Here is a 25,565-nt window from a genome sequence, read left to right as displayed (position 1 = left end):
CTACGCTAACGACTCGCGAATGAAAAGAGCACGTTTCATTTGAAAGGATGCGAACTGATCAGCGCAGTTGTCAGGCGCAGTTTCCAAATAGCAGGAGGTGATGGATGAGCAGTTGCCACGGCGGCCACAAAGCACTCGCGAGACTGACGTGACCAATTTTTGATTGTGTTTTGGTAACAAAACAAAACCCCCCAAAAAACTGCAGACGGTCACGGGCTTCATCTCCCGTGAAGCACTTTAATAAAAGATCATTAAAATTTAATATGAAAAGATGAGCGGTGGTCCAGACTCCCTTGAGGCTGTGCGAGGGTTTTTCGGGTGAGAACTGGGAGGGGGAGGAATGAAAATGTGATTTCAAGTACACCGACGCTGTGTCTGTATTAATTGCTTTCATGCGTGTTGCGTTTTGGAGGGACGCAGACACTCGCCATGAGCTCATGCGAAAGGTCCCCGCCGACGAAATCCCCGACATAAGCTCAACTCAACGCGCTATCGCCGTTCTTCAATTCATCAAAAGAGGAAAAAGAGCAGACTGCACTTTGTGTCCAAATGGATCAGCGCGGCGGTTTATTTTGTCGTTTTATTTGCTTTAAATACGAGTTACAGTACGGTCGAGCTCTTTGTTTTTAGACGCTGGAGAAAAGTCACAATCGTAGTATGCAAAGGAGATGCACGGCTCGATGAGTTTGCGTTCAAGTTCCAACGAACCCTCGGCCCGAAGCCCGAAGCCGGGTTGCGGTGTCATTTGCATATTTCCCTTTGGGCTGAGATGAACGCCGCCATCATCATCATCAATGCGGGAAGCACTTTCATTGTCAAGACACAGAGGTGATCCCGCTGGAAACCGGTTTGATATGCAATTTGACAAGAATAAACAGAAACCATCTCTTTGTTCGTTTTAAATAACGTACTCGCAAATCGGCCCCAACTCGAGGTGCTAACTGGCTAACAATCACAGATGCACATCGCCTGGTCTTCAGACATCCTAACACACAAATGCACAAACACAATCTCAAATCAATAGTTGATGTAAAAAAAAAAAAAAAAAAAAAAAAAAAAAATCAGTCCCACACTGGCACATCAAAACAATCCGTTGGCGCTGCCCCCCCCCCCCGATGATTTTATCGCTGAAAGGCAAAAGGACGGAAACAAGGTGCTCTCTGGCCAGCCAGCGAGGGAACGCGCAAGTCACCACCAAAACGACAGCGGGTGGCCCTGTTGACCAGCGGTTCTCAAACTGGGGGGCGGGGACAATAAATTAGTCCGTTTCAAAAAAGTGCATACCTCGATTTGGGGACCGGCGCAAGCAATAGAAGCAACCCCGATGGCATTTCTGGCTATTCGTTTGCCACGAGCAGTAGGACTGGAGTGTCTGGAAAGATTTCTTAGGTGGAAGGGGTCCCTAGGCCCAAAAAGTCAAAGAACCCCCGCCGGAGGAGGCGGCCCCGTCGCCACGCCGAGTGTCGGACCACGGCGGCGGTGTAAAAAAGCGCAAAAGAATGCGATTGGTTTTTCCGCGACCGTCATATTCGCATCTCGCGATCAGGACTCCGGTCCAACGAGGGCTCGCGGGCGCTGATCACGGATGCCGAGGGTGCCTGGTTGACGCCGAAAGGGGAGACGGCGGGCGAGCGCGTCGCCAGCGGCGAAAGGGACGGCGAAAAGCTGGGCGACATGGCCGCCGACGAAATGGAACCCTCGTGGCTGATGGGGGAGCGGCGCAGGGACACCAAGTGGGGGAACGTCCGTCCGATGGCCGGGACTTTGGGCGGCACGGACATGGCCCCCGGGTGGGCGACCGACGTGATGAGCGGCGGCGGGTCGATTCGGGATTTGGGATCGGTTTTGGGCTTGGGCTGGAAAGGCTGGCGGGTCTGCTGGGCCGTCTCGTCTTTCAGTCTCGCGATCTCCGTGAAGACGTTGGCCAGCGGCTGGAAGCGAGGGCACCAGTCCAGCAGGTAGTCCCAGTTGTAGCTTCCGCGGAGTTCCTCGTCGCTGGCCACGATCGCCGTCAGAGAACCGTCCACCGACGGTTTGCCGTCCTCGGGGAAGGCGTAATCCTCGGGGAGGGAAATATTCAGTCCCCGGCCCGCCGCCGGGTAGCCGCCTCCCTGGTCGCCGTAGACCGGCAGCTGGCCGGAGAGCAAAGTCCCGCTCAGACCGCCGCCGGCATTTTTGCCCTTGAGCCAAGCGCTCCCCTCCAAAGCCGCCGGCTCACAGGAGACGTCCGAGAGCCGGTCGGCGTCCTGCTGAATCCCGGAGTCCGGCCCCCTGGCCGACATGTGCTCCTGCATGGACGAGCTGACGGAGGCCACGCGGGGGTACTCGTTGATCATCCTGATTTCGTCGTCCTCCGCCGCCGCCTCGGCGGATCCTCGCCCGCTGGAGTGCGATGGATCTAGAGACCCTCCTCTTGTGTACGACGGACCCCCGCCGCCGCCCGCCTGGTCTCCAACGTAGCCCGGCAAGGCCCGGCGGTAGATTCTTTCCCCTCCTTGTCCCGAGCCGCAATCGTCTAAATTCTTCAGAGCGGTTCCCGAGGCCGCGTTCCTGTTTGCCGCATTCTGGGCTTTCTTCCTCCTGCGCGACTTGACCAGAAAGACCAGCGCCGCCGCGATCACGAGCAGAACGGTCACGCCGAGCGACACGGCGATGACCGTCGCCAGCAAGACGTTAACGTCGGGGGCCAGGCCGAAGCCCGTGTTGGTGACGTCGATGGAGACGCGCGCCGTGGCGTGGCGAGACGCGTCCAGAGGGCCGTGAGCTCTCACGTCCAGCGTCATCAGACGAGTTTCTCTTTGGGCTCCGCCCGACCCGTCGCCGCCGCCGCGACCGCCCCCCGAGCTGTCCAGCTTGAGGAAAATCACCCCGGTGGTTCTGTTGACGTCAAAGTACGGAGAGCTCGTCGGGAAGGAGTAGAGGACGACGCCGTCCACGCCCCCGTCCTCGTCTCGGGCCCGGACTTGGCCTACGCTCTGACCTTTGCGAGCGTCCTCCGGGACCTCAAAGGAGAAATGGGAGGAGGTGAAAAGCGGGTCGTACTCGTCCTCGCCCGTGACGAACACCTGCACCGTCACGGCGGCGGAGCGGTTCCCCGCGTCAACCGCCAGTGCGACAAAGTCGAAGGAATTGATTTTCTCAAAGTCAAAGGGGTTCCTGCTCCTGATCTCTCCGGTGGCGGCATCCACGGAAAAGTCCTTCCCCGCCGGCGAGCGCGGCGCCATCAGGTACCTCAGCTGGCCGAAGACTCCCGCGTCGCGGTCGATCGCCCGGAGAACCGTCACGGTCGATCGGGCCGGCCGGTTCTCTCTGATGCTCGCCGTCAGGACCTCCACCGGGAAGAAAGGAGGATTGTCGTTCACGTCGTTGACCTCCACGACCACGGGAACCAGAGCCAAATGCCCTCGGCCGTCCGAGGCCCGGACGATGACCGTGTGCGTGGGCCGCTGCTCGCGATCCAATGCCCGCTGAAGTCGCAAGGCTCCGGTCCACCGGTCCACGGCGAAGAGATTAACCTCGTTCCCGGAGCTTATCGCGTACTGGACCTGCGCGTTGGGCGTCGAGTCCGCATCTGGGGGGGGAAACGGGCGACGAACGGTTCTTGGTTAACTCATTCACTCCCAAAGACGTTTTTAAACGTCATTTCAGACTTGGTCCAGAATTGGCTGGTACTGAATGAGTTAACCGCGGTTAAGTCCAACCGGGGACAGCTGTCGCTACCTGTGGCGGTCACTCTGATGATCTCCGTGCCGGCAACGGCCCCTTCGCTCAAGGCCACCGCGTATTCCGCCCTGCTGAAAACGGGCCGATTGTCGTTCACGTCGCCGACGGTGATGACGGCGGCGACGCTGGAGCTCCTGCGGGGCGCGCCGCGGTCCGACGCCACCACCGTGAGGTTGTACAGCGCTTTGGCTTCGAAATCCAGAGCCTCGGCCAAGAGCAGCGTTCCCACGGTTTGGAATCCGCGGCCCTCCACGAAGCGCACGCCGCTCTCCAACTGGAAGGCGTTGCCCTCGTTGCCGCTGGCCAGAGCAAAGTCGAAGCCGCCGTTTTCCCGGGAGAGGTCACTGTCAAAGGCCTCCAAGGTCAAAACTGTCACGCCGGGGATGCTGTCCTCCGGAACCAGCGCCCTGAAAGTTCAAATAGTCACTTTTTCATCCATCGCCATTGGGCCCTTCCCATGAGGAAGAAGGCTCCGGTTGTGAGAATGCATTTGTCAATTCTGCCGACCCGTCCGCAAAGCCCCGAAATCCGGAGCCACTTTGCGGCTACGCCAGCATGACAAAGCGGAGCGCCATTTCCTGGCGCATTCTTCTCGAGGCTCCGTTTCAACGACCGGGCGCTACCCCGGCAGCCTTTTCTCCCACCCACCGTCGGAATCGGTCTCTCCGCCTCAGAATTTGTCAGAAGGGATGAAGGCTGGCTTCAAGTCCAACTGACCTGTACTCCGATTGGTGGAAGACGGGCGCATTGTCGTTGACGTCGACGATTTCAACCTGCACCGTGGCCAGGGCGGAATGTGCCGGCGAGCCCCCGTCGCGAGCCTCCACCACGACGATGACGCAAGGGCGTTCGGGGTCAAACTCGGCTCGCTGGCCGATGAACAAAGATCCTGCAAGGGGTCAGAGAACAAAAAGAGTCCCGCCGTTTGACTTGCCGCCAGGAGGCGGGGCTTGCCTACCGTTGTTGGGATCGATGCGGAAGCCCTCCCGAGTGGACGACGCCACGCTGTAGGTGATCCTTCCGTTCTCTCCGGCGTCCCCGTCCGTCGCCGTTAGCGTGACGAGCAGGCCGCCGGCCGGCGCGTGCTCGGCCAGGGTCACCTGCGGCGGGAATATCGGGAACGGCGGCCCTTTGAGTACTCGGGCGCCTCGACGTATTTCGGGACACGCTGGCCCACCCTACCCGGTAGAGGTCCCGGCCGAAAGCCGGTGCGTTGTCGTTGACGTCCTCCACCAGGACGGTGACGTTGGCCTCGGCGCGGTGCCGGCCGTCGGTGGCTCCGACGGTGACCGTGTACCGCGTCTTCTCCTCAAAGTCCAGCGGGGCGCTAAGCGAAACGCCTCCGGTGTAGCGATGGATCCCGAACTTGCCCGTGGCGCTCGGGTCCAAGTGCAGCGAGTAGGCCAGAGCGGGACCGGAGTCCACGTCGTTGCCCGTCACCACGGTGATCTCGGTACCTACCGGCGTGTCTGATAAGCACATCGAAATGTCGGTCGCTGGCTTTTCGATACAGAATCGTACGGTGGTACCCTGGCAAGTTTGCTTGAGTTTTTTTCTTCCCCTTCAATCGGGTGACGCCGTGTATCTGAAGCGCACTCCTAACTTGGAAATATCGCCCCGCAATGGCTCGGAACTCAAAAAGGTACCACCGGAGACGTAACGGAGCATCGACGGGTACCCTCGGAGATGCGGATTTCTTGTGGCAAGGGAATGGTGGGACTGTTGTCATTCTGGTCCACGATGATCACGGTCAGCGTCGCCGAGCCCGCCAGTCTCGGGCTTCCTCGATCGGTCGCCGCGATCACCAGCCTGGGCAAGGATGCGATCAATTGAATATGAGCGCCTTTATGAAAGGGCGACGTTGCGTTCTTACTCGGTCCGGGTGAAGATCTCGCGGTCCATGATGGCCGTGGTGCTAACGCTCCCCGTCATCGGATCGATCTTGAACAATCCGCTCATGGCCGATGAGCGGATGGAGTAGGTCACCTGACCGTTCTGGCCCTGGTCCACGTCCTCGGCCGCGACCTGGCAAAAAGTTCCAGAGCGGTTAAAAACTCCGGAGGAGGAGCCGAGTGCGGCGGGTCGGCGCGCCTCACCTGGATGATGGGCGTTTCGTATCCGCGGGCCTCCCTCATGTAAGCCACGTAGTTTTGCAGCTGGAAGCGAGGCGGGTTGTCGTTGACGTCCTGCAGCATCAAGTTGATGGCGGTGAAGCAGGCGGACGACACGCTCTCGGCTTTCACCACCAGACGTAGCCTGGGCGCCTCCTCAAAGTCCAGACCCTTGGAGCTTTGCACCCAGATTTCACCTGCGGACGAGCACGTTTTCACTCCCGCCCTCCGCTCTGGCGTCGGGAGGGGTGCGGCCGACGGCGTTCACCCGTGGACGAGCCGATTCTGAAGGCCTGCCGTCTGTTTCCGCTGAAGATGCTGTAGCTGATCCCCTCGCGGTTTCCGTCCGGAAACCGGGCCTGAGCCCGGGCCACAGCCGTACCTGATTGACGCGGGCGCAAAGACGGATCATTCTTTGAGCGTGAAATCAGATCGACCCCTCCTCGTCACGGCGAGCGCCGGCCGACGTCGGACCTTCGGCCGCGTTCTCCGGTACGCCGACGTCTCTGGCGTTTCGTGAGAAGCGAATGCCGTCGTACTCCACCTCCTTGACGTAGATCACCACCACCCCCTGCGCGGACTGGGCCGGGGTGCCCTGGTCCATGGCCTCCACGACGAGGGTCCTCTGGGCCTGGGACAGGGTCTCCAGGGGCTGCGTGGCCCGGATCTCTCCGGTCAGCGAGTTGATGCCGAAGCCCGTCGCGGGGGCGGCGAAGCGATAAAACACGGAGCCGTTGGCCCCAAAGTCCTTGTCCTCCGCCTTCATGGTGGCCAGAACCCTCTGGGACCTCCTGCTCGATACCTCCATGACCAGCGGGTCCTGGATGAAGATGGGCGTGTTGTCGTTGATGTCCACGACGGTGATGGTCACCTGCAAGCGAGGTTGTTGACAAAGCGACTTTTTAGGAGCTGGTCGGCAAATAGTTTAAAATTTCCCCAAAACGTGCCAGCGAGCCTTGGAGGGGAGGCCGCTGGCTCGGTTACCAAATCCGCGTAGCCCGCGCGTACGAGCTGGAAACGTGTCGTCGAGCGCCGCTGTTGCGACGCGACCGACTTTGTCTTCGGCCGACACCGTTTGAAACGCACCTGAGCGGACGAGTTCCTGGGCGACGCCGGCGAAAGGTCGGCGGCAAACACCCGGAAGCTGTACGACGCTTGCCTCTCGCGGTCCAGAGGGGCCGACGTGGTGATGAGGCCCGCGTGCTCGTCCACCGCGAACGCGCCGCCGGCCTCCGGGCTCAGGAAGTACAGGAGTTTCCCGTTGGCGTCGGCGTCGGCGTCCGTCGCGGACACCTGGAAACGCGGCGGCGGAAAGACGCGACTCAAGACGATTGCCAAAAAGAAGAAGATTGGTCACATTTTGGGGCCGCGAGATTCGGAACTTTTCACAAAAGGAAGCGCATTTGATTTTTGCTCTATTATTGACACTTTCAAAAGAATCCTTCGGACTTCAGGAAGAAATACAAATGGGTCTATTTTTGTCTCGAATGCAAGAATTGATGAGTCCCCCCCCCCCCACCCCCATAGGGTATTTTCTGATCATGGTCTCGAACGTCCGTCTACCGTCAGGACTGGCGATCCCTCGACGGCGTCCTCCGAAACCTCGGCGCTGTAGGCGCTCCTGCCAAAAACGGGGGCGTTGTCGTTGACGTCCAGCACTCGGACCTCCACCGTGACGGCGGCGCTGAGGGGCGGGCTCCCTCGATCCGTGGCCGTCACCTCCAGGGTGTACTCGGCCTTGGTCTCCCTGTCCAGGCCCCGGCGGGTGGACAGGGCTCCCGTGCTGGCGTGGAGGTGGAAATCCCCGTCCGGGTCTCCGGCTGGAGGGAGCAGTTGTTGCGAAAACCAGGAAAAAGATCTCAGTGCCGGGGAGGCGAGTACTCTTTTGAAAGTCCTCCGATGTCAGAAGCCAGACTTGCGCCGAGCTGGGGCTCTCACCGGTGATCCTGTACTCCAGCTCCCCGCCGGGACCCGAGTCCGGGTCGCCGGCCTTGAGGACGCACAGCTCCGCGGGGTCCTGGTTCTCGGGCGCTTCCAGGCCGTACCGCGGCTGGGCGAAGACCGGGGCGTTGTCGTTCACGTCCCCGACCTCCACCCGCACCGTTGCCGTGGCGAAGTTGGGGGGCAGGCCTCCGTCCCGGGCGTACACTGGACAGAAAGACGGACGTCGTCGGGCGAGGGCGGGCTGGATAAGCTGCTGAATTTGCTGTTCACCAAAACACGGGTCAGGTCGAGTACCGGTGAGAAGGTAGTGATCCCGAAGCTCCCTGTCCAGTTCCTTGGTGGTGGTGATGACGCCGGTTGACGGGTTGACGACGAAGCCTTCCTCCGTCACCCCGCCGAAGGTGACGCGGCCGTTGGAGCCTGCGTGAAAACACGGGCCAGTGAAAAAGCTTTCAACTCGGCGCCCCCCCCCCCCCCCTCCAAAATATTCAACCTTGATCTCTGTCGGTGGCCACCAGCGTCAGCACCGTGGTGCCGGGCCCTCGGTTCTCCGGAACCCGGGCCTCGAACTCCGCCTTCTGGAACAGCGGCGCCTCGTCGTTGACGTCCATCACTTGCACGCGCAGATCCTGCGAGGTGGAGAGCGGAGGCGTCCCGCCGTCCTCCGCCACCACCGTCAAATTGAAGACCTCCTGCTCCTCTCGGTCCAGAGCTTTCGAGATGGAAAGGGAGCCTGCGAGGAGTTTGGGGCCATTATTTCGACTTTTTATTTTGATTGACGGAGACACTTTGTAATAACAGCCGAGAGTCGCGATGGCATCAATTATTTCTTGTCATCGCGCGCCTGTGCCTGCCCGAGTGGACTAGTTCTTGCCGATAGGTTGATTTCCATCTCGCACGGTGAGCGTTGTCATGGACAACCGGAGTACATTTTTGCCATTGTACTTATCGAACTCTAAAAGCTGAATAGCATCTGAGAAAACAAACCGCAGGCTAAAGGAACTCGCAGGCGGTCGACTTTCGCTCCATCTGGAAGTTCCATCGAGTGACTAGCTGACCTCAACCTCGGGCACCGGCGAGGTGAAATATTATTGCTAGAAAGCTCCGCCTCCTGGAAGGAGGTTTTCATCCGGCGGGCTTCTCCGGACCCCACGCTTGGCGAAAGGAGAGGTCTACTTACCGGTGTTTGGGTGGAGACTAAAGCGACCGGCGGCGTTTCCCGTCTGGATTCTGTACGACACTCGGCCGTTCTCCCCTTCGTCCGCGTCCCGAGCCATCACGTGCACGATCGCAAAGCTGCCCCGGAAGAACGACAACAGCGAGTTCGATCGCGGTTCCTTTTTGGAGCCGCGACGCTAAAAGCTACGAGCTAACGTACCCGACGGGCTGATCCTCCATCACGCTGACGGCCGCCGGCGAGCTGAAGACGGGTGCGTTGTCGTTGCGGTCGGCGATAAACACCTGCGCCGTGACCGAGGCGCATCGCCTCTGCGCCGGGTCCACCGCTTGGTCGGTGGCCCGGACCACCGCGTGGAGGGACTGAACCGTCTCGCGGTCCAGCGTCTCCCCCAAGGTGAGGACGCCGCTCACGGGGTCCAGTTTGAGCAGGTCGGCCTTGTTCGGCCACAGGGGCTCCAAGGAGTAACGCAGCTCGCTGTTGGGACGGCTGCCATCCTGTGCGGAGATCCGGACGCTCAACCATGTTGCACTCGCTTGCTAGTCATTGTTTGGTTTTTATTTAGATTGTGCAAGGCGGTGCTCGTCATGAATCGCCGTGGCTTCAAATGGCTTCGCGTGAGTTTTACAATGGCGTCCTTATTTCTTTCTAAGGGTTGCTTTAGAGCGCCTCGTTGACCGAGGGCGCGCGCTTCAAGTGACTTTGCGTTTCGGTACCTCGTCCACGGCCCGGAAGGTGTAAACGGAGGCTCCCGGCGGGAGGTTCTCCGGGACGACGACGGTCACGGGATCTTCGGCGAAGCGCGGCCGATGGTCATTGCTGTCCTGCACCTCAATGCGCAGTTCCACCAGGCGGCTGGCGGGAATGGCCCGGGACAAGTCGGAGACCTCCACGCGCAGCGTGTACTCGGAAGTCTTCTCGTAGTCGAGTTCGTGCAGCAGGTACACGTCACCCTTCAAGCGGTCCACCGTGAAGGTCCCGTCCCCGTCCGTCCCGCCCGCCAGCAGGTAGGTGACGCCGCCGTCCGGGACGGCGGCGTCGGGCCGTCGGTTCAGCGAGCCCACGACTGAGCCCGGAGGGGTTCCTTCCGCCACTCGGAGCGCCGCGGACAGCGCGTCGGGCTTCGGGGTCGACGCGGCGGAGCTCAGGACCTGCGGATCGGGAGAGGAAAAAAGCCCTGATATGGTTTGGAGGAAACGACTATAAAAAGACGGCGACGGGATGCGCCATTACTTGTATCCGCAGCCGGCAGGTGGAGCTGAGGCTCGGCGTCCCGTGGTCGGCGGCGGTGACGGTCAGGGTGTACTCGGCGCGTTCCGCCCACCTCAGCGGGGCGGCGGTTCGGAGCTCCCCGGTGGCGGCGTTCAGGGAGAAGCGCTCGACTCGGGAGCCTTTTGGAGGAAATCGGGGTCAGGATGAGAAAACAAAGCGTGTCGAGTCAGTAACTTGGCTTCAACAAGTCGTCCGTAGACTTCGGTCATCTTAGTCACAACGTATAGCGTCCGCGAACTCACAAATGTGCCATGACGACGTTCGGAGCGAACCAATTCAGCGCATCGTCTATGGTTTTAGCCTCTTGTCGATTTAACGCATGGCCGCCGCGAGGCTTTTTTGGGTTTTAGCTCATAATAAGAACGAGCCTATGTGGGTTTTAGAACACGTTGCACTTTTCTCTTCCTCGATTGAGGACATCATCTTGGAATCCAAATGTAATAATCCTCAGACCCCAAGCTGGCCTCTGCATCCCGCTGTAGCATGCCGGCTGTCTGGTTGCCTTCCGGCTCTCTTCACCAGACTTTTCCAGTCATGCAATTCAAGGCGGAGTCATTTCGGCCAAGCGCGGCTTCAGTCCTGAAATCGGCGACTCGAGTCCGATGGTCTCGAGTTCCGCGCCCGCGCAACAAACGCGGGCCGGCGATTCAAACGAACGGTCGGTCTTGCCTGCCAAAGAGTAGTAGATGGTGCCGTTTTCGCCTTCATCCGGGTCCTTGGCGGACACGGCGCCTACGACGGCGCCGGCGGGCAGCCCCTCACTCACCTGCAATGCAGAAACTCCATTCAACGTCCGCGCCGGGCGTCCTGTTCCAAATCTCCCGAGTTGGAGCGCGACCTGAAAGATGAGCTCCGCGTCGGGACGGGCGCGGGCGAAAGCGGGCGCGTGGTCGTTTTCGTCCAGCACGCTGACGTGAGCGGTGCCGGTGGCGCTGCGGGGGGGCGTGCCGCCGTCCCGCACCACCACCACCAAGCGGAAGCTGGAGCGCCGCTCCCGGTCCAGGGCCCGGCGAGTGCTAATTTCCCCTGGAAGGGGAGAAGGAACGACCGGGAACTCAGAGGCCGGTCCCGAACAACGGGGGCAGCGCCCTCACCTGTCTGGGAGTTGATCTGAAAGTCTCCGTCGGGGTGCAGCAGCCCGTAGGCAAGTCGGGCGTTGGGTCCGGCGTCCGGGTCCGTCGCGGACACCCTGCCGAAGCCCGTCCCCGCCGGCAGGTTCTCCCGCACCGCCAGGAACAGCCTGTCCCGGCTCAGCTGGGGCGAGTTGTCGTTTTCGTCCGTCAGCGTCACCCTGACCGTGGCGCTTCCCGTCCCGCCGCTTCCGCCCCGGGCGGCGCTGGCCGCCACCGTCAACAGGTACACGTCCTTGACCTCGCGGTCCGGGGAGCTTCGCACAAAAAGCCAGCCGCTATCCGGCGCCACGCCGAAGCCGGCCGCGTCGCCGTCGGGCCGCAGGCGGTAGGTGATGCCGGAGGACGGGGGGGCCTCTCCGTCCAGCGCTCGGACCTGCAGGAAGCGCGTGTCGACGGGCGCGTTCTCTCGCAGCTCCACGCGGTAGGTCAGGGTGTCGAAGCGGGGGCCCCGCGCGTCCCGCGCCTGGACGTGAACCACCAGGGTGAAGGTGGAGCTCCGCTGAGGCACTCCGCCGTCTTGGGCCACCACCTGAAGGTCGTAGCGGGGGACGCTTTCATAGGACAGAGCCCCGATCAGACGCACCTCGCCGCTGCCGCGGTCCACGCCGAAAGTCCGCCAGCCGCCGCCGCCGCCCGCGAGCCCGGCCGACAGCAAGCGGAAGCTCAGCTGACCGTTAGGACCGGAGTCCTCGTCCGAGGCCCGGACGCGGTAGACGACCGTCCCCGTCTCGGTCCCCTCGGGCAGGAGGAGGGACTCGGACGAGGAGGGTAGAAACTCGGGCGCGTTGTCGTTCACGTCCGAGACGGAAACGCGCACTCGACTGGTCCCGAAAGCCGGCGGGGAGCCCGAGCGCGCCCGGATCTCCAGGTCCAGCATCGGGCAGGTTTCATGGTCTAAGGGGAGGGCGGTGCGGATGGTTCCCGTGGCGCCGTCCACCGTGAAGTAGCCGTCGGGATCGCCGCCGGAGATGGCGTAGGAGACGTCTTTGGAGTCAGCTGAAGCGGAGACGCAATTGAAAAGGGGCCGCGCGCGGGGGGGCTTGGGCGCCGAGCGAGCCGTTTCCTGACCTGTTTTGGCGGCGGCGCGGACCGTTCCCACCGCCGTGCCCCGCAGAACATCTTCGGACACGCTGAAGAAGTACTGCGGCCGCTCGAAGACGGGGGGCGACGCCGAGCCCCCCACCACGCTCACGTTCACCCTGGCGTCCAGCGGAGCGCTCAGGCCGCCCCCGTCCTGGGCCGAGATCACCATGGCGATGACCGAGTTGGCTTTGCCGTGGAGCGAGCGCGAAAGGGAGATCACGCCTGGGGTGGGGCACAGGTGCGTCATTGTAGCCCCCCCACCCCCGTACCCTTGCGGCTTCGGGTGGGGTCCGAGAGAACGACTTTGAGTGGCGTCAATGCGGCAAAAGTGAGCGCGCCGCCGTACCTGTGTCCTTGTTGAGGGTGAAGAAGGCGGAAGCGCCCCCGGACGCCGGCCTGTAGGTCACCCGCCCGTTCTCCCCGGCGTCGGGGTCGCGGGCCGTCACCCTGAGCACGGAGGTTCCGGGGGCGCTGTGCGCGCTCAGGCTGACGGCGTACAGCGTCGGGTAGAAGGCGGGCCGGTTGTCGTTGACGTCGGCCAGGGACACCCTCACGCCGACCGCCGCGCTCAGGCCGCCCTTAAAAGGGAAAAGCCGCCACGGTTTTCAGATGAACCCAGCGGGATGTCCAAACGGGCACTGAGAAGCCCCGCCCCCTCCCCGGTGTCCTGCGACTGGCTCAGACGCGTTCCGGCTGTAATTCTCCAACGGTCAGAAATGTTTGCTCTCACCCCGTCCGTGGCGGTGACCGTCAGCTCAAAGGCGTCGGGGCCGTCCTCGCGGTCCAGCGCCGCCACGGTGCACAGCTGCCCGCTCTCCTTGTCGATGCCGAAGTGGGCGGACGGCGCGCCGCCCGAGGCCAGCGCGTAGGACACCGCGCCGAAGGAACCGCGGTCGCCGTCCGTGGCGGACACCTGAGGGAAAAGGAGACCGGAAAAAAAAAAGCCGTCAAGCGTCTTCCTTTGGCTTTGGACGCAAGGACGCGCTGATCCCGCAATGCTCAATGATCGACCGCCCAAGCGTCTCTGAGCGCCGCGTCCGTTTCTCCAAATACGGTGGCCATCTCCCGACAGCCCAGCAGGTCTTTGCAGCCTCACGCAAACTTTCCGACGACTTTGTCGGAACGGGGGGAAGAACAGAGATACTTCGCTATGAAGCATCTGCGCGCCACATGAAGGCGCTAACATCAATTTAGCCGACATGCTCTGGGCTTAACCTTTTAAGTAAGCAGAGATTTATTTGCGCGCCACATTTTATGTCCACAAAACGTTCCGCGCAATAAATACGAGACGAGCGCGGCGACAGGTGGAATGTGAATGAGAACAATCGCAGTAGCGGCAATGGCGGCCGCTCGTAAATGACGCCGGCGTTCTCGCCCGTACTTACCGCGAACTCGACGGCCATTGCGTCGAGTTCTATGACCGTCGACGTTCTTTTGGTCGTTTTAGTAGCTTGCCGTTGCTTTTCGTTGGCTTACACACACATTTCTCACATTCAACATTCTCAAGTCTCCCAATCCATTTGCTCCTCGGGCGCCGATGAGGTGAGCACAACTAAGATGACGAAAGGCGAGGCGAGGGTGCGCGCGGGGATGTTTGATTTTTGGCTAAGAGACAAAAGGCGGGGCCGATGAGAAGACGTGACCTTGTAAGTTGTTTTTGCGTGCATGCGCCCTTCACAGCTGGAAATTATTATGATTGCAATTTCAAGAGGGATGAGAGGTGAAGCGGGGGGGATTCAAAGAGATTTACTTCTATATATTTGTGTGTGTGGGGGGGGGGGGTCTGCCTACTTGCGTCATTAATGAACACAATGAGTGGGAAAGAAGGACAACAATGAGACTGCCCCCCCCCCCAAAAAAAAAAAAAATAAGGAAATGATCTTGCTGCTGAGTTAGCGAAGCTCCCGGGTGGCCGCGTGTGTCTTTACGCATTCAATACCAACGTTTGGATGTGGAATTATAAGAGTGGAGCTCAAGTGGAAGCGCCAGCTTCACGTTCGCTTGCACAAAATCGAGCGTACACGTTTTGCGGTCGAGCTCGGATCGAGTCGCGTCCCTTTTTCCTAACGCTAACATTTGGACCGAAAGGCTCTGGTCACGCACACGGCGGCGATGTAAAGACGTGAGCGGCGGCGGCCACTTTTCAGCCATGTTTTTGTTTGCGGTCGCTTGTTCTCGGAAGGGAAACTCAATGTTTTTCTTTCCTTTCACTTACGAAAATGTGAACGTGAAGCCGCAAGAGAGCCGAACCCGAGCCGGCGACTTTGATGGAAACGTCCTCCCTCAACTTTGGAGTCACATTTTTCGTTCTTCTTATTTTGGGTCGGAAACGCGACACGTGATGAAAACGAGGAGTAAGACGCTGCACGACCAGAATGCAAGATGCTAGCTGTTATTATAGCAGTTATTATATATAGCATTTCACGACACGGGTGGAACTGTTAGGACGGCGGGATAATAATGAGCAAAATAATGATCGACTAGTCCTTCCTCTTGGAGTGTTGGCCCTCTTGAAATTCTCAACAAAGATGCAAAGGCTCCCATTTGAGCTTCGACGGCAGCCTGACGCTTCAACACGCCGGCCAATCAAATCCTGTGGCATTCCAGGGCAGTGAAGGAAAAAAAAACGATTCTGTGCTCTTACTCGCGCTCTCTCGGCTGCTTCCTGGCCGTGTTTTTGTTGGATGAGACGCCGCAATGCTAAAAGTGAAGATACGCTACAAGGCAGCGCTTGCTTTTAGTTTTCCCCATCACACGGTGGACCAAAAAACGATTTGCCACTTGCTTTTGGTGACGCGATTGTGTCGTTTCGAGCGCACCAGCACTCCTCCTGACCCTGAACCCCCCCCCCCCCCCCCCGCCCCACACGCCCCCCACAAAGCTCTTCGTTAGCGTTCCTGTTAGCGAGGTTAAGTTCCCTGCTCATCTCTCACATGCCGATCTTTTCCTGGCACCAGACGGATTTGAGATGAGCGGTTATAAATATTGGAGATCAGCCGTCCGTCGCGGCCGGCGGCCCCCCCCCCCTTCGAAGCCACGCACGTATGCGGAGGGGGTGCTCCTTCCTCTCGGCCCGTGAGTGCACTTAGTCGACGCTTCTCTCACTCGCAGCCCCCCCCCCAAAAAAAAGGCCCCACGAAGCTGTCCTTCGAATTTTTTTGAATGTTCCTCGCAAAAAGCTTCTTCATTGGAATGCAAATACAATCCCCCGAGCGCAGAAACGTCTCCAAGTCGGAGGACGACCAACTCCCGAGCGCATCTGCTGCCGTTTCCGTCCTCCCGTTTACACGCCGCTCGTTTCCTTCGCCTCGTTCGCGAGCACAATGGAGACGAAAAAGCGACTCTGCGGAGGAAGTGTCCGCCCCACACTTGACGTACTGCTCATTTCACCAAGGTTACTTTTTTCCGGTCTGACCGAAGGATTTGAGGCCTGAGATTGCGACAACAAAGTACTCGGATTGTATTAGGATTTGTACTCGGATGCTCGGCAGCCCCCGATGTAAGCGATAAGGACCAAAAGCGGAGGTTGCCAGGTTCACGTCGGACTCTGAGGGAAAGATTACAGGGGGGGGGGAGTCACGAGTCCAAGCAGACCTCCGGCGTCGTTTGGCACCGACTCGGTCGCACACCGCAGCCCGCCGGGATGCGATGCGGTCGCCCCGATCACACGGTGGGCAAAAGCGCGGGGGGGGGGGGGGGGGGCTGGGGGGGTCAGCACAAAGCTGCCTGGGAGTCAGACAGAAGATTACGAGCCCGATCAAAGCCGCCTCGGAGTGCACCGAAGCGGACGGGATGGGGCACCATGGACAAAGTATTTCAAAGTGAAAATAGATGTCTTGTCAATTTGACAGACCGCAGAAGACGATCCTGCCAAAAGATCACCAAGGGTAAAATGGCTTACAAATTGTTTTGAGGGGGGGGGGGGGGGACAAAAAGAAATCCCCAAAATCTCCACTCTGCTGCGGCCGGCCCAAAGCCCCGCTTGGGATGCTGCTCAACTTGACCGGACCTCCTTGGCTCCTCGCCCTTTCACTGACGTGCGCACACTCGCGGCCGACAACGAGGAGCTCGAATACAGAATCTGGCCGGCAATCGGCAAAGGCCTCACACGATACAGTACTTGCTCTTTTTTTTGATGTTGAGGGTGAGAATTTTCCCAGCCCCCGCAAGCTAGACTCCGTCCGTGCTCGACTGGTCGCTGGATTTCCGGTCTGACGGCTCCTGACATTGTGCCGTCAGACCTTCTGAGAAAGCCAACGACGGAAGCGCAGGAAGCCGCCGACCTCGCCGCTATTGTCAAGACGGAGAAAGCGGACGTTCTGCCGGAGACGATACGCGGCGGAGGGGAAGCGGACGTCTGACCGCGGCGGAAGGCAGATAAAGAAGCCGGGAGCGTTCGCGCTTTGCCCTCCGCAATCGCCCGCCGGCGCCGCCGTCCGCGACGAGCTAACGCCGTCCGCGACGAGCTAACGCCGCGCGCCGACTTTTGGAGGCTCCCGAACACAAACGACGATGAAGTCAACGCCACCGAGGCCAATTCTATCCAAGCGCCGCTTTCGGCACGGGGGAGGGATTTGTCCCTTTCTGAAAACGGATCTGGGCCAGACGTGACCGGAGAGAAGCAGACGCAACCCGATATCGCGGATATGAGCAGACGTGTCGGGACGCGGCGGTGGAAATCGGATTCCTCCAAACGGCGAGGTGGCGAAACAGCTGCGCTCACTTTCTCCTTCATTTGGGGATTTGCGCCGTTTGCAAAAGTGCTGCAAACAGGCTGCCGCTGTCGTCCTTTGCTCCGCCCTCCTAATAAAGTCAGCGCCCGGACGCTCCCTGAACTTAAGTCAACTAAACTGGCGCGCCAGATGGAGATTTTCTCTGTCGCGCTCCTTAGATCAGCGCCGATTTATTCGCCGCCGCCCGCTTCCTGTCGAGCCCGCCAACACCAACACGCGGCCTAGCGCGGCGCGTTTCCTACGCTGCGCGTTTAATACGCCCCGTTTAACGTTTGGTGAGCAATGCGAACTCACCGCATGGCTTGAGTTGACCACGGGCGTCTTCCTGACGTGCCGCATGCCGCGCGCTCCGCAAAACGGCCTCCTCTACTCTCGCACTTTCCGCTAGCTTCCAACGACGCATATCGGGTGCCTCCACTTGTCTGGCTTCTCTCCCTTCCGACCGACGTCGATGGAGACTCACTTCGGCTCCTAATCTTTATCTTCTTCTCAAAAGCTGTGCAATTCTCTCATCGAAATTGACGTCACGTGGCCACCGACTGGCATCTGCTTGTCATTTCAGTCACGTAGAAGCCTGCGTTTCGCAGACGGCGGAGGCAGGAAGTGCTCGGATTCCGCTTGGGCCAACTGAAACGTCCGGCTAGCTTAACGTTCAGGCTATCGAAAACATGCTAATGTTGTCGCGTGACGAGCAAAAACATGGCAGATTAGCTCATGCTAACAACTGGAAATCCCAAAAAGCCATGGACCCCGAATCACGTTCATCTGCGGTGGGTGAAGAGAGCACCTATTTTTTTTAATACGCAAACACACACGCACGCCAGTGATTGTTAGCAGATGATGGGGGGGGGGGCGGGTTGGTCGACCATCCATCCACCTTTTTACGCTCCGACAGACAAAAGATTGCATCGACTTTTACCTCATTCTTTGTGTGTGGGTGTGGGTGTGGGGGGGTGAGAGAGAGAGAAATTTTTCCAAGAATGTTTAAGTGGGGGTGGAAAGGGACTCATGCCTAAGACACCCCCGATCCTCCTCCCTTTCAGTTCTTGATATAGCAGCTGGTGTGTGTGTGTGTGGGGGGGGGGGGGCAGTTGTAGCAGTGTTTTGGGATCATTTGGGAAACAAAAGCCTCATGCAGTCCAAATAGGGCAGAGTGCTAACATTGAAGTCATTCAATGGGGTATCATAGAAATGAAAACAACAACAACAAAAATCACATCAGATGTGGGGGGGGGGGGGTGTGGATGAGGAAACACAGAATGCCACTTAGCGGAGCGTAAAACCTCCAGCAAGGCTGCTGAACTGAGTCAGACTCAAAAGAGTTGGATTTTATGGATGCTCGTGTTCCACTCCAGCGCTGAAGGGGGCAGTAATGACGTCCATCAAAAAATGAACACACAGCCGTGGCGTTCTGTCGGCGTAAAAAGCAGGATCCAAGAGGAATTGCCGTTCATAAAATAAAGCCTGGCTTCAAATTCTTCCTATTCTCACTCTACTCTGTGACAATATATAAAACCGGTGTGCCGCCACCTAGCGGTGGACTGGAATTGCACCCAAAATGAACGGGTGTCAAAACAACATTGACGTGTTGACGGGATAAAGACGGGAAAAAAAAAATCTGCAAAACGGCGAGACCTCGAAGCCACGAGCGACAAAGGCGGCGGGCTTAACTGTAAAGATGATTTTTGCCAAGGCTTTGCGTGCAAAGAGCCCATTTGTGGTCACTCGGGGGGTCGACAATATGGCCGACGTCTCAAGGACCAACGTTGGATTCCGCTCGCTCCAAATGCTCTCGCTGCCCCGACGTGAAGATGCGATGATGCTGTTCATCACGTCTCGTCATAAAATACACACAAGGCCAAAGCCCCCCCCCCCTTTTCCCTCCATGTGGTCCTCAGAGGCCTGTTGCCATGGTTACGGCTGAAAGATGACTTCGACCTATCGCACCCCAACCCTTGTTGGGCGCACACACACACACACACACACACATCCAGATGACATCGTTGCAGGCGCCCTTCACACGAGCCACAGGGTGACAAATGTTCCAACCTCCCCCACACACGCGCACGGGAGTGGGAGGTGGTGATCAAGTGCCCCCCCACCCCGCTTTCCCTCGCTTCCCTCATCGCCATGGCGACCGTCATCTCTTCGCATTGCGTTCACAGGCACGTCTGTTCCTTCAGGGAATCGGGATTGAGAAAATTCCCGGGCGTGCGTCTGACGCCATCAATAATTCACACTGACAGCCTTTTTTTTTGTGTTTTTTTTTGGGCAACAGTCAAACGTTTAAACAGAGAGACGAGGCCACTTGATTAGGGACACCCCTCTGATGCAATCCAACGCAAGGTTTACGTTTTCCAATTGGAGTTACAAGGCCGTCTGCGGGCTTCAAGCTCGGGTTTCCAACAACGGCAACGGCAAACATTTTTTGGGGGGGTTTGTTTTGAGAAATAAGCTGTCATTTCTGTTTCGGGAGAGGCGCCTTTTCGGTGCAAAAAAAAAAGTCGAAATGTATGTAAACGCAAGCATGGTCACCAGAACTCGAGGCCATGAGCGCGACCGGAGAAGTTAGCGCCAGGGTGACGGTACCTGTAGGAAGCAGGTCCCGGGCGGGGAGTTTTCCTCGATGGTGGCGTCGTAGAAGCTCCTGGAGAAGACGGGCGCGTTGTCGTTGGCGTCCTGCAGCAGCACGTCCACCCGCGCCGTGGACGACAGCGGCGGCCGCCCGCCGTCCGTCGCCACCACCGTCACGCTGGGCGACGGCTCCGACTCGAAATCCAGGACGCCGGCCGTGGTGATGATCCCCGTCACCGCGTCCACCGAGAACCGGTCCGAGCGGGAGCGCTCGCCCTTCAAGAGACTGTAGCGGATTTCGCCGTTGGGACCCTGGTCCTTGTCCCGGGCGGTGACTTGAAGGACGAAAGATCCCGGGTGGACCGCCTCGGGGACGGTCTGTCGGTAGGCTTGCTGGTCAAACAGAGGCGGGTTGTCGTTGACGTCCGTCACCCGGATGGTGAAGGAGGACTCGGCCCGCAGGGGGGGCGTACCCGAGTCGGTGGCCGTCACGCGCAGGTCGTAGGAGTCGCGCTCCTCCCGGTCCAGCGCCTCGTCCACGTAGATCAGGTAGATGATGCCGTCCTTGGTGGCCAGCGCAAACTTTCCGTCGCCGCCCTCCAACGATACGTTGACCTTGGCGTACTCGCCGTAGTCCGGGTCGGTGACGGAGATGCGGGCCACGTACTGGCCCGGCTGGGCGCCCTCCGAGATCTTCGGCGAGCCGTCTTCGCTCAGGAAAATGATGGTCATGGTGGGCTGGTTGTCGTTGTAGTCGCGCACGTGAATGCTCACAAAAGTGTCGGTCACCTGGGGAGGGAAGACCAACGTTTGCTCTTTCCGTACGCGTCCGACAACGGACCCGCAAGCGCTTTGTCCGGCGCGAGCGGCGTTTTACCTCCGGGTGGCTGGCGTTGTCCCTGGCCTGGACCACCAGCTCGTGCACTCGCTTAAGCTCGTAGTCCAGCGGTCTGTTCAGCGTGATGACGCCGGACTTGAGATCCACGACAAAGTAGCGCTCGGGATCACTTTGCCGCCGGTTGATCTCGTAGAGGACCAGGCCGTTGTCACCCTCGTCCTGGTCTGCGGCGAAGACCTGCGAAAGAAAAACCGCAGAGCGTTAGCGAGTCCGCCTCATGTGAATCAAAGGTGAATCGATTCTCAAGCGACCTGGAGGACGCCGCTCCCCTGGGGAAGACTCTCCGAAATGACGGCGTGGTATCGGCTCTGGTTGAAGACCGGCGCGTGGTCGTTGATGTCCGTCACGGCCACCTCCAGAGTCATGGAACCGACCCTCCTGGGCGAGCCCCCGTCAAAGGCCTCCAGGACCAGAGTGTAAGCCGAACGCTTCTCCCGGTCCAAGGGCCCGCCGACCACCAGGTCCAGATTCAGCGCCTTATCGGACGCCCTCTTGCTTTCCAAACGGAACACCTGACCCACGTTGCCCTCCCGGATGGAGTAGCCCTGCGTGGCGAACCGGTCCTCGTCGGCGTCGGCGGCCGGGTCCAGGGAAAAGCGGGTGCCCGCGGCCGTGTGCTCGGGTATCTTGAGATGAGCTTGGCTTTTGGGGAACTCCGGCGCGTGGTCGTTGATGTCGTTGACGGTGACGGCCACCTGGATGGTGACGCCCGTCACGGTGACGGCGATGAAGCTGTAGCGGTCTCTCCGCTCGCGGTCCAGGCGGCGCGCCGTGGTGATGATCCCGCTGGTCTCGTCGATGTTCAGGTCGCCGCCGGCGCCCGTGCCTTCGTGGTCCGAGATGAAGTAGAGGCCGGCCGACTCGCCGGGCGGCAAGCCGGCGCCGATGTCCCCGACCACGGTGCCGGCCGGCTGCTCCTCGTCCAGCTGCAACTCCAGCGCCGCCGAGAGGGCGGCGGGCGACCCGAGCAGGACCAGGACCACGGGTAGGCAGATGAGCGGTCGCCACGCGCCGGAGCGCAGAGACGGGCCGGCGGGCCGCCCTCGCGAGCCTTCGCTTCCCGCGGGCATGACTCAGCTACTCCTGAAAACAAAGACAAGAACCCATGAGCGGCGAGTCTTTCAAGCTCGTGATTTACGGAGCCAGAATATTTGCGATCAAAGCGGCGCGCGGCGGCGACGCGCATCCAGCCGGACGCTGGGAGGCCCGCCGCCCTCCGTCCTTTGCGCTACGGAAATAGAAACGCTCGACCGACGCGCGCCGTCTCGCGACACGCCGTCACGGGTGGGCGGGGAGCCGCCGGAAATCCTTCCAATCAAAACGGCCACCGAGCCGGCGTTCGCCGTCGGCGGGCCGAAAAAGGCGTCGGCCCGGCGGCGCTCATCCGCTCGACACTTCCCGCGGAGCGAATAAGATTTGGACTCTGAGCGCCGGGAATGTCCTGCACATCTGCCGCGCATTCCGCCGAGGCTAACTGCTAGCTTAGGGTTAGCATTGTCATAAAAGATTAACCGCCGCCCCCCCCCACCACCCAAAAAATGAGACAAGTTGCCTTTTTTCCTTGCTGTTCTTTTTCTGAAAAAAGATGAACTTGCTTTTTTTGCAGCATCCCTCACTTTGACTTCTTCCCGATGTTGTTGTTGAGCCAAAACGGTGACCAGCCTGAGCAATGCTGGGGGGGGGGTTGTTGCTGGCGAGTAGTCATTTTGGCAACCACGTGAACAGGAAAAACAAAGAAAATCCATTAGCGGGGAGAGACTTGTACTTTTGGTTGTTATTATTTTTTGGGGGGGGGCGTGCTCCTTGAGATATTGCAAGCAAACAGAAAGTGTGCTTCGCTCGGCAACGCCAGCGCCGGACTTCCCTCTGAGCGTGACCACATTTAGCACCCCCCCCCCCTCCCACGAGGAGGCTCCATTAATAATCCGTCTATGGCTCCCCGGGGAAGGCGCGGACGGCGGCCCCTCCACATCTGGAGGCCGCGGACACCACCGCACTTCTCGTTTTTTTTTTTTTTTTTTTCACCAGCGTTGCTGAAAAAGCAGCCAAGCGCACGCAGGACACGTGAGGACGGCGTGTCGGGAAAAGCGTTGAGGACGCTTTTCGGTGCGGCACTCGACAAGATCGCGCGCAGGGTTGTCGACGACTTCATCGAGGAGAAGAGCTCCCTCTAGTGGTACAACGCATTGCAATAGTGTTGGGATGGGAATCCAAGTGGTTTTGGACAAGAACGAGCTTGTCGTGAGCCACATGCTGCTTCACCGAGTCCAAAGACGTGAGATTTCGACCGCTTTGATCTGTATGTCTTTTCGTGCTTTTTTTTTTTTTCTCCCCTCCTCGCACACAAATGTCTTCGTACATACTCACAAGCAAGCCCAGAGGCGGCCTGACGTTTCGGGGGGGGGGAGGTTTCCCACTTGTTTGGTTTGGCCGAAGGGAGCGCGGTCGCTTCTGCAGAAAGCATTTGGCCGGCCGGCCGGCGGGCCGTCAGTCGAGCCCATCTGGATTTGGCAGCGTGCTGGGAGAGAAAAGCTTTTCCGATCGCCCAGAACGGAAACTAACCGGTCGGCGCACTCGTGCGACAAATCGAAAACGATTCCGGGGGTCAGCGGGCCTCAAATGACGCGGCAGAGACGGCGCGGCGCCCTACCGGGGACGCCTCTTCAGCAGCGCTGAAGGCAGACGAACGCTCGGCGATCGCAAGTTGAGCCTTCATAAAAAACGCATGAGGGGGACATCCGAGCCGAGACCGATCCATCGTGTTACCCCCCCCCCGCCCCCCCTCTCAATACAGGCTGCAGTCATGTTCCAATTTTGGGGGGCAAGCGGGGCTTTGAAATGTTCAAGCATTGATAGCAAGACGGCGGCGTCTTTCTCAATATTTTTCATTTGTTTCAACGTTGAAACGACACGTTTCCGCCTTTGTCGGCGGGACAAAGGCGGCTGCCCGCATCGCTTCCGTTGGCGACCGCGGGGACCGAGCGGCAGCTGCCATGGCAACGGCGCCTCCCCCCCCCCCGAGCGGTGTCGGCGTGTGCGTGCCGGGTCTCCCTTACGACGCTCATTTGCATTTTAGGGTACATTAAATGGACTGTGTATCATTTCCACTTTTATCCCCTCTGGCGCCGTGTTCGTTGTTTTGTACGTTTACGCTAAATCGGACTGACTTTTTGGGGTATATTGTGTTCGATTAAAAAAAAGAAAAAATATATCAGTCTTTGGCCCCTGATACCAGCAACCCCCCCCCCCTCCCCAAACCCAGCACAGCATAAATAAAAGGGCGTCCATCTTCAGCCTGACACTCTCGATTGTTTTTGCGCTCACGCGCGCGCGCGCGTGCGAGGCGGCGCACAAACAAGCCCCGTGTTGACTTTTGCTGATAAGCTCCACACCGCCACTCGAGCGGAGTCTCTCTTGAAATCAATCGAGGACACTATTAAAAGCGGCCAATTCCAAGCTGTGCAGTAGGTGGCGCCGCACAAATCGCTTGGGGCACATTTCTGGCCAGCCCCCGATCTCACTTTAATGGGTCACGCCCCTTAAAGGCACATCCGCACCCGATGGCATTTCAATTCGATTCGGGTCAAGCCAAGATGCCGCTGCATGGACAAAAATATTGGGCCACACAAGACATTGCCACATCTGCACGCGTGCAACCTCGCAGGAAATGCTTTTGCACTGGCTTTTTTTTTTTTCCTCGCAAGGCCCGTAAAAGAAGCCGCGGAAGAGCGTCGCAGGTGGACATCTTTGGCAGCGGATCCGTCATTTGGGTCAGCTGCTTTTGCCATTTTTTGGGTCCGGTATGTTCTTCAGCTGACCCAATACTGGCCCATCAGCTTTGCGCTTCCCCGATCCTCGCGTTTTGCCCCGCTTGCTGTCCCGCCTACTTGTCCGCTCCCCGAGGTCACCTCAACGCTTGCGTCCATCGGCGCCTTCGCAGTTGCCGTGGCTGTCCCAATACTTTTGTCCGCTCCTTCTTGGCGTCCCAATACTTTTGCCTCGGGCGAGGCAAAATCGGGGTCCGGTCTTGAGCACAGAGACACCTCGCACGGGAGCTCCGCTTCCCGGACCTTTTCCAGATGTGGCGCACGAGTCAAGGGCAACCAAACGGAGCCTTTTATCGGTGCACCCCCCCCCCCACCCCCCCGAATTGATCAATGAAATATCGAGTCAGCACGCTGCATCTTGTTTGCTACCAGCGGCACGCGCGCGTGTATGAGTGTATATGGTCCGTGCGCCTGCATGCATCGTGTGTGTGTGTGTGTGGGGGGGGGGGGGGGGTGGACTTACATTCATTGGAGGGACGTGCTTCTGGGTGGCTGTCCCCGACATCTAGCTGATTGCGATGTAGAAAAAGAAAGCATTCACACAATCCACACAAGGGGAAGCGGGAGGTTGGGGAGTGGGGGGGGGGCAAATAGGCCAATTCCATAAGAGGGGACCCCGCCTGCGCGCGCGTGTCCGAGTCAGGGGAGAGCGCACACGTTGGCTTCTTCTTTTGTGCGGTTGTCGTTTGAATCCGTCTTTTCTTGTTGCTGCTCCAGCAGCCGCACTGGAGCCGAGTGACCGACTGGCGGAGCCCACTCCCGCCCCCACCCCCGCCCCTCCTCCTTCAGCAGCAGCGGGCCCACGCCCCTTCCTCCTCCTCCTTTTGGGTAGCCGGCACCAAGGTGGGGGTGGTGGCGGGGAGGATGCGGTGGGAGGAGGGAAGGAGGCGAGGGACCGATGGAGAGACTTTGCCCCCCCCCCGCCCCCCTCGCCCAGCTCGGTGGAAGCAAACGTGCCGAGAGAGACAAAAAGGCCGCTCGGGAGGAGCGAGCTGCAAATTCAAACTTGGCCGCTTCGGCTGTAAAGCGCGCGAGCCAACTGGACGCCGCCGAGCGCTTAGGTCACAGCCAGCAATTTGGGTTTCTTGGA

At 59.5% G+C, this 25,565-nt stretch overlaps 1 protein-coding gene across 1 annotated transcript; it reads right to left on the bottom strand.

The window, feature by feature from the left end:
• Positions 1–550: 550 nt before the first annotated feature.
• Positions 551–25,205, bottom strand: LOC147194264 (protocadherin-16-like). Its single transcript, XM_086130893.1, has 29 exons — positions 24,939–25,205; positions 20,900–21,731; positions 20,628–20,825; positions 19,766–20,539; positions 13,174–13,356; positions 12,790–13,021; positions 12,429–12,665; positions 11,322–12,356; positions 11,066–11,253; positions 10,897–10,993; positions 10,189–10,346; positions 9,672–10,106; positions 9,157–9,452; positions 8,959–9,074; positions 8,272–8,511; positions 8,073–8,198; positions 7,773–7,982; positions 7,398–7,654; positions 6,921–7,127; positions 6,309–6,705; positions 6,103–6,216; positions 5,820–6,031; positions 5,597–5,748; positions 5,402–5,532; positions 4,906–5,192; positions 4,682–4,823; positions 4,441–4,612; positions 3,721–4,130; positions 551–3,571 (listed from the first exon to the last, which is right to left on the bottom strand). The coding sequence occupies exons 2-29, from the start codon at positions 21,716–21,718 to the stop codon at positions 1,524–1,526; spliced, it is 9,873 nt and encodes a 3,290-aa protein (XP_085987019.1). The 5' UTR covers positions 21,719–21,731; positions 24,939–25,205; the 3' UTR covers positions 551–1,523.
• Between the last annotated feature and the right edge of the window lie 360 nt (positions 25,206–25,565).

This window comes from Hippocampus guttulatus, chromosome 15, assembly GCF_054856545.1.
Source record: "Hippocampus guttulatus isolate MCC_2025c chromosome 15, RoL_Hgut_1.0, whole genome shotgun sequence".
Taxonomy (NCBI): Eukaryota; Metazoa; Chordata; class Actinopteri; order Syngnathiformes; family Syngnathidae; genus Hippocampus; species Hippocampus guttulatus.
Note: the sequence above shows the minus strand (reverse complement) of the source record. Positions and strands in the feature narration are given on the sequence as shown.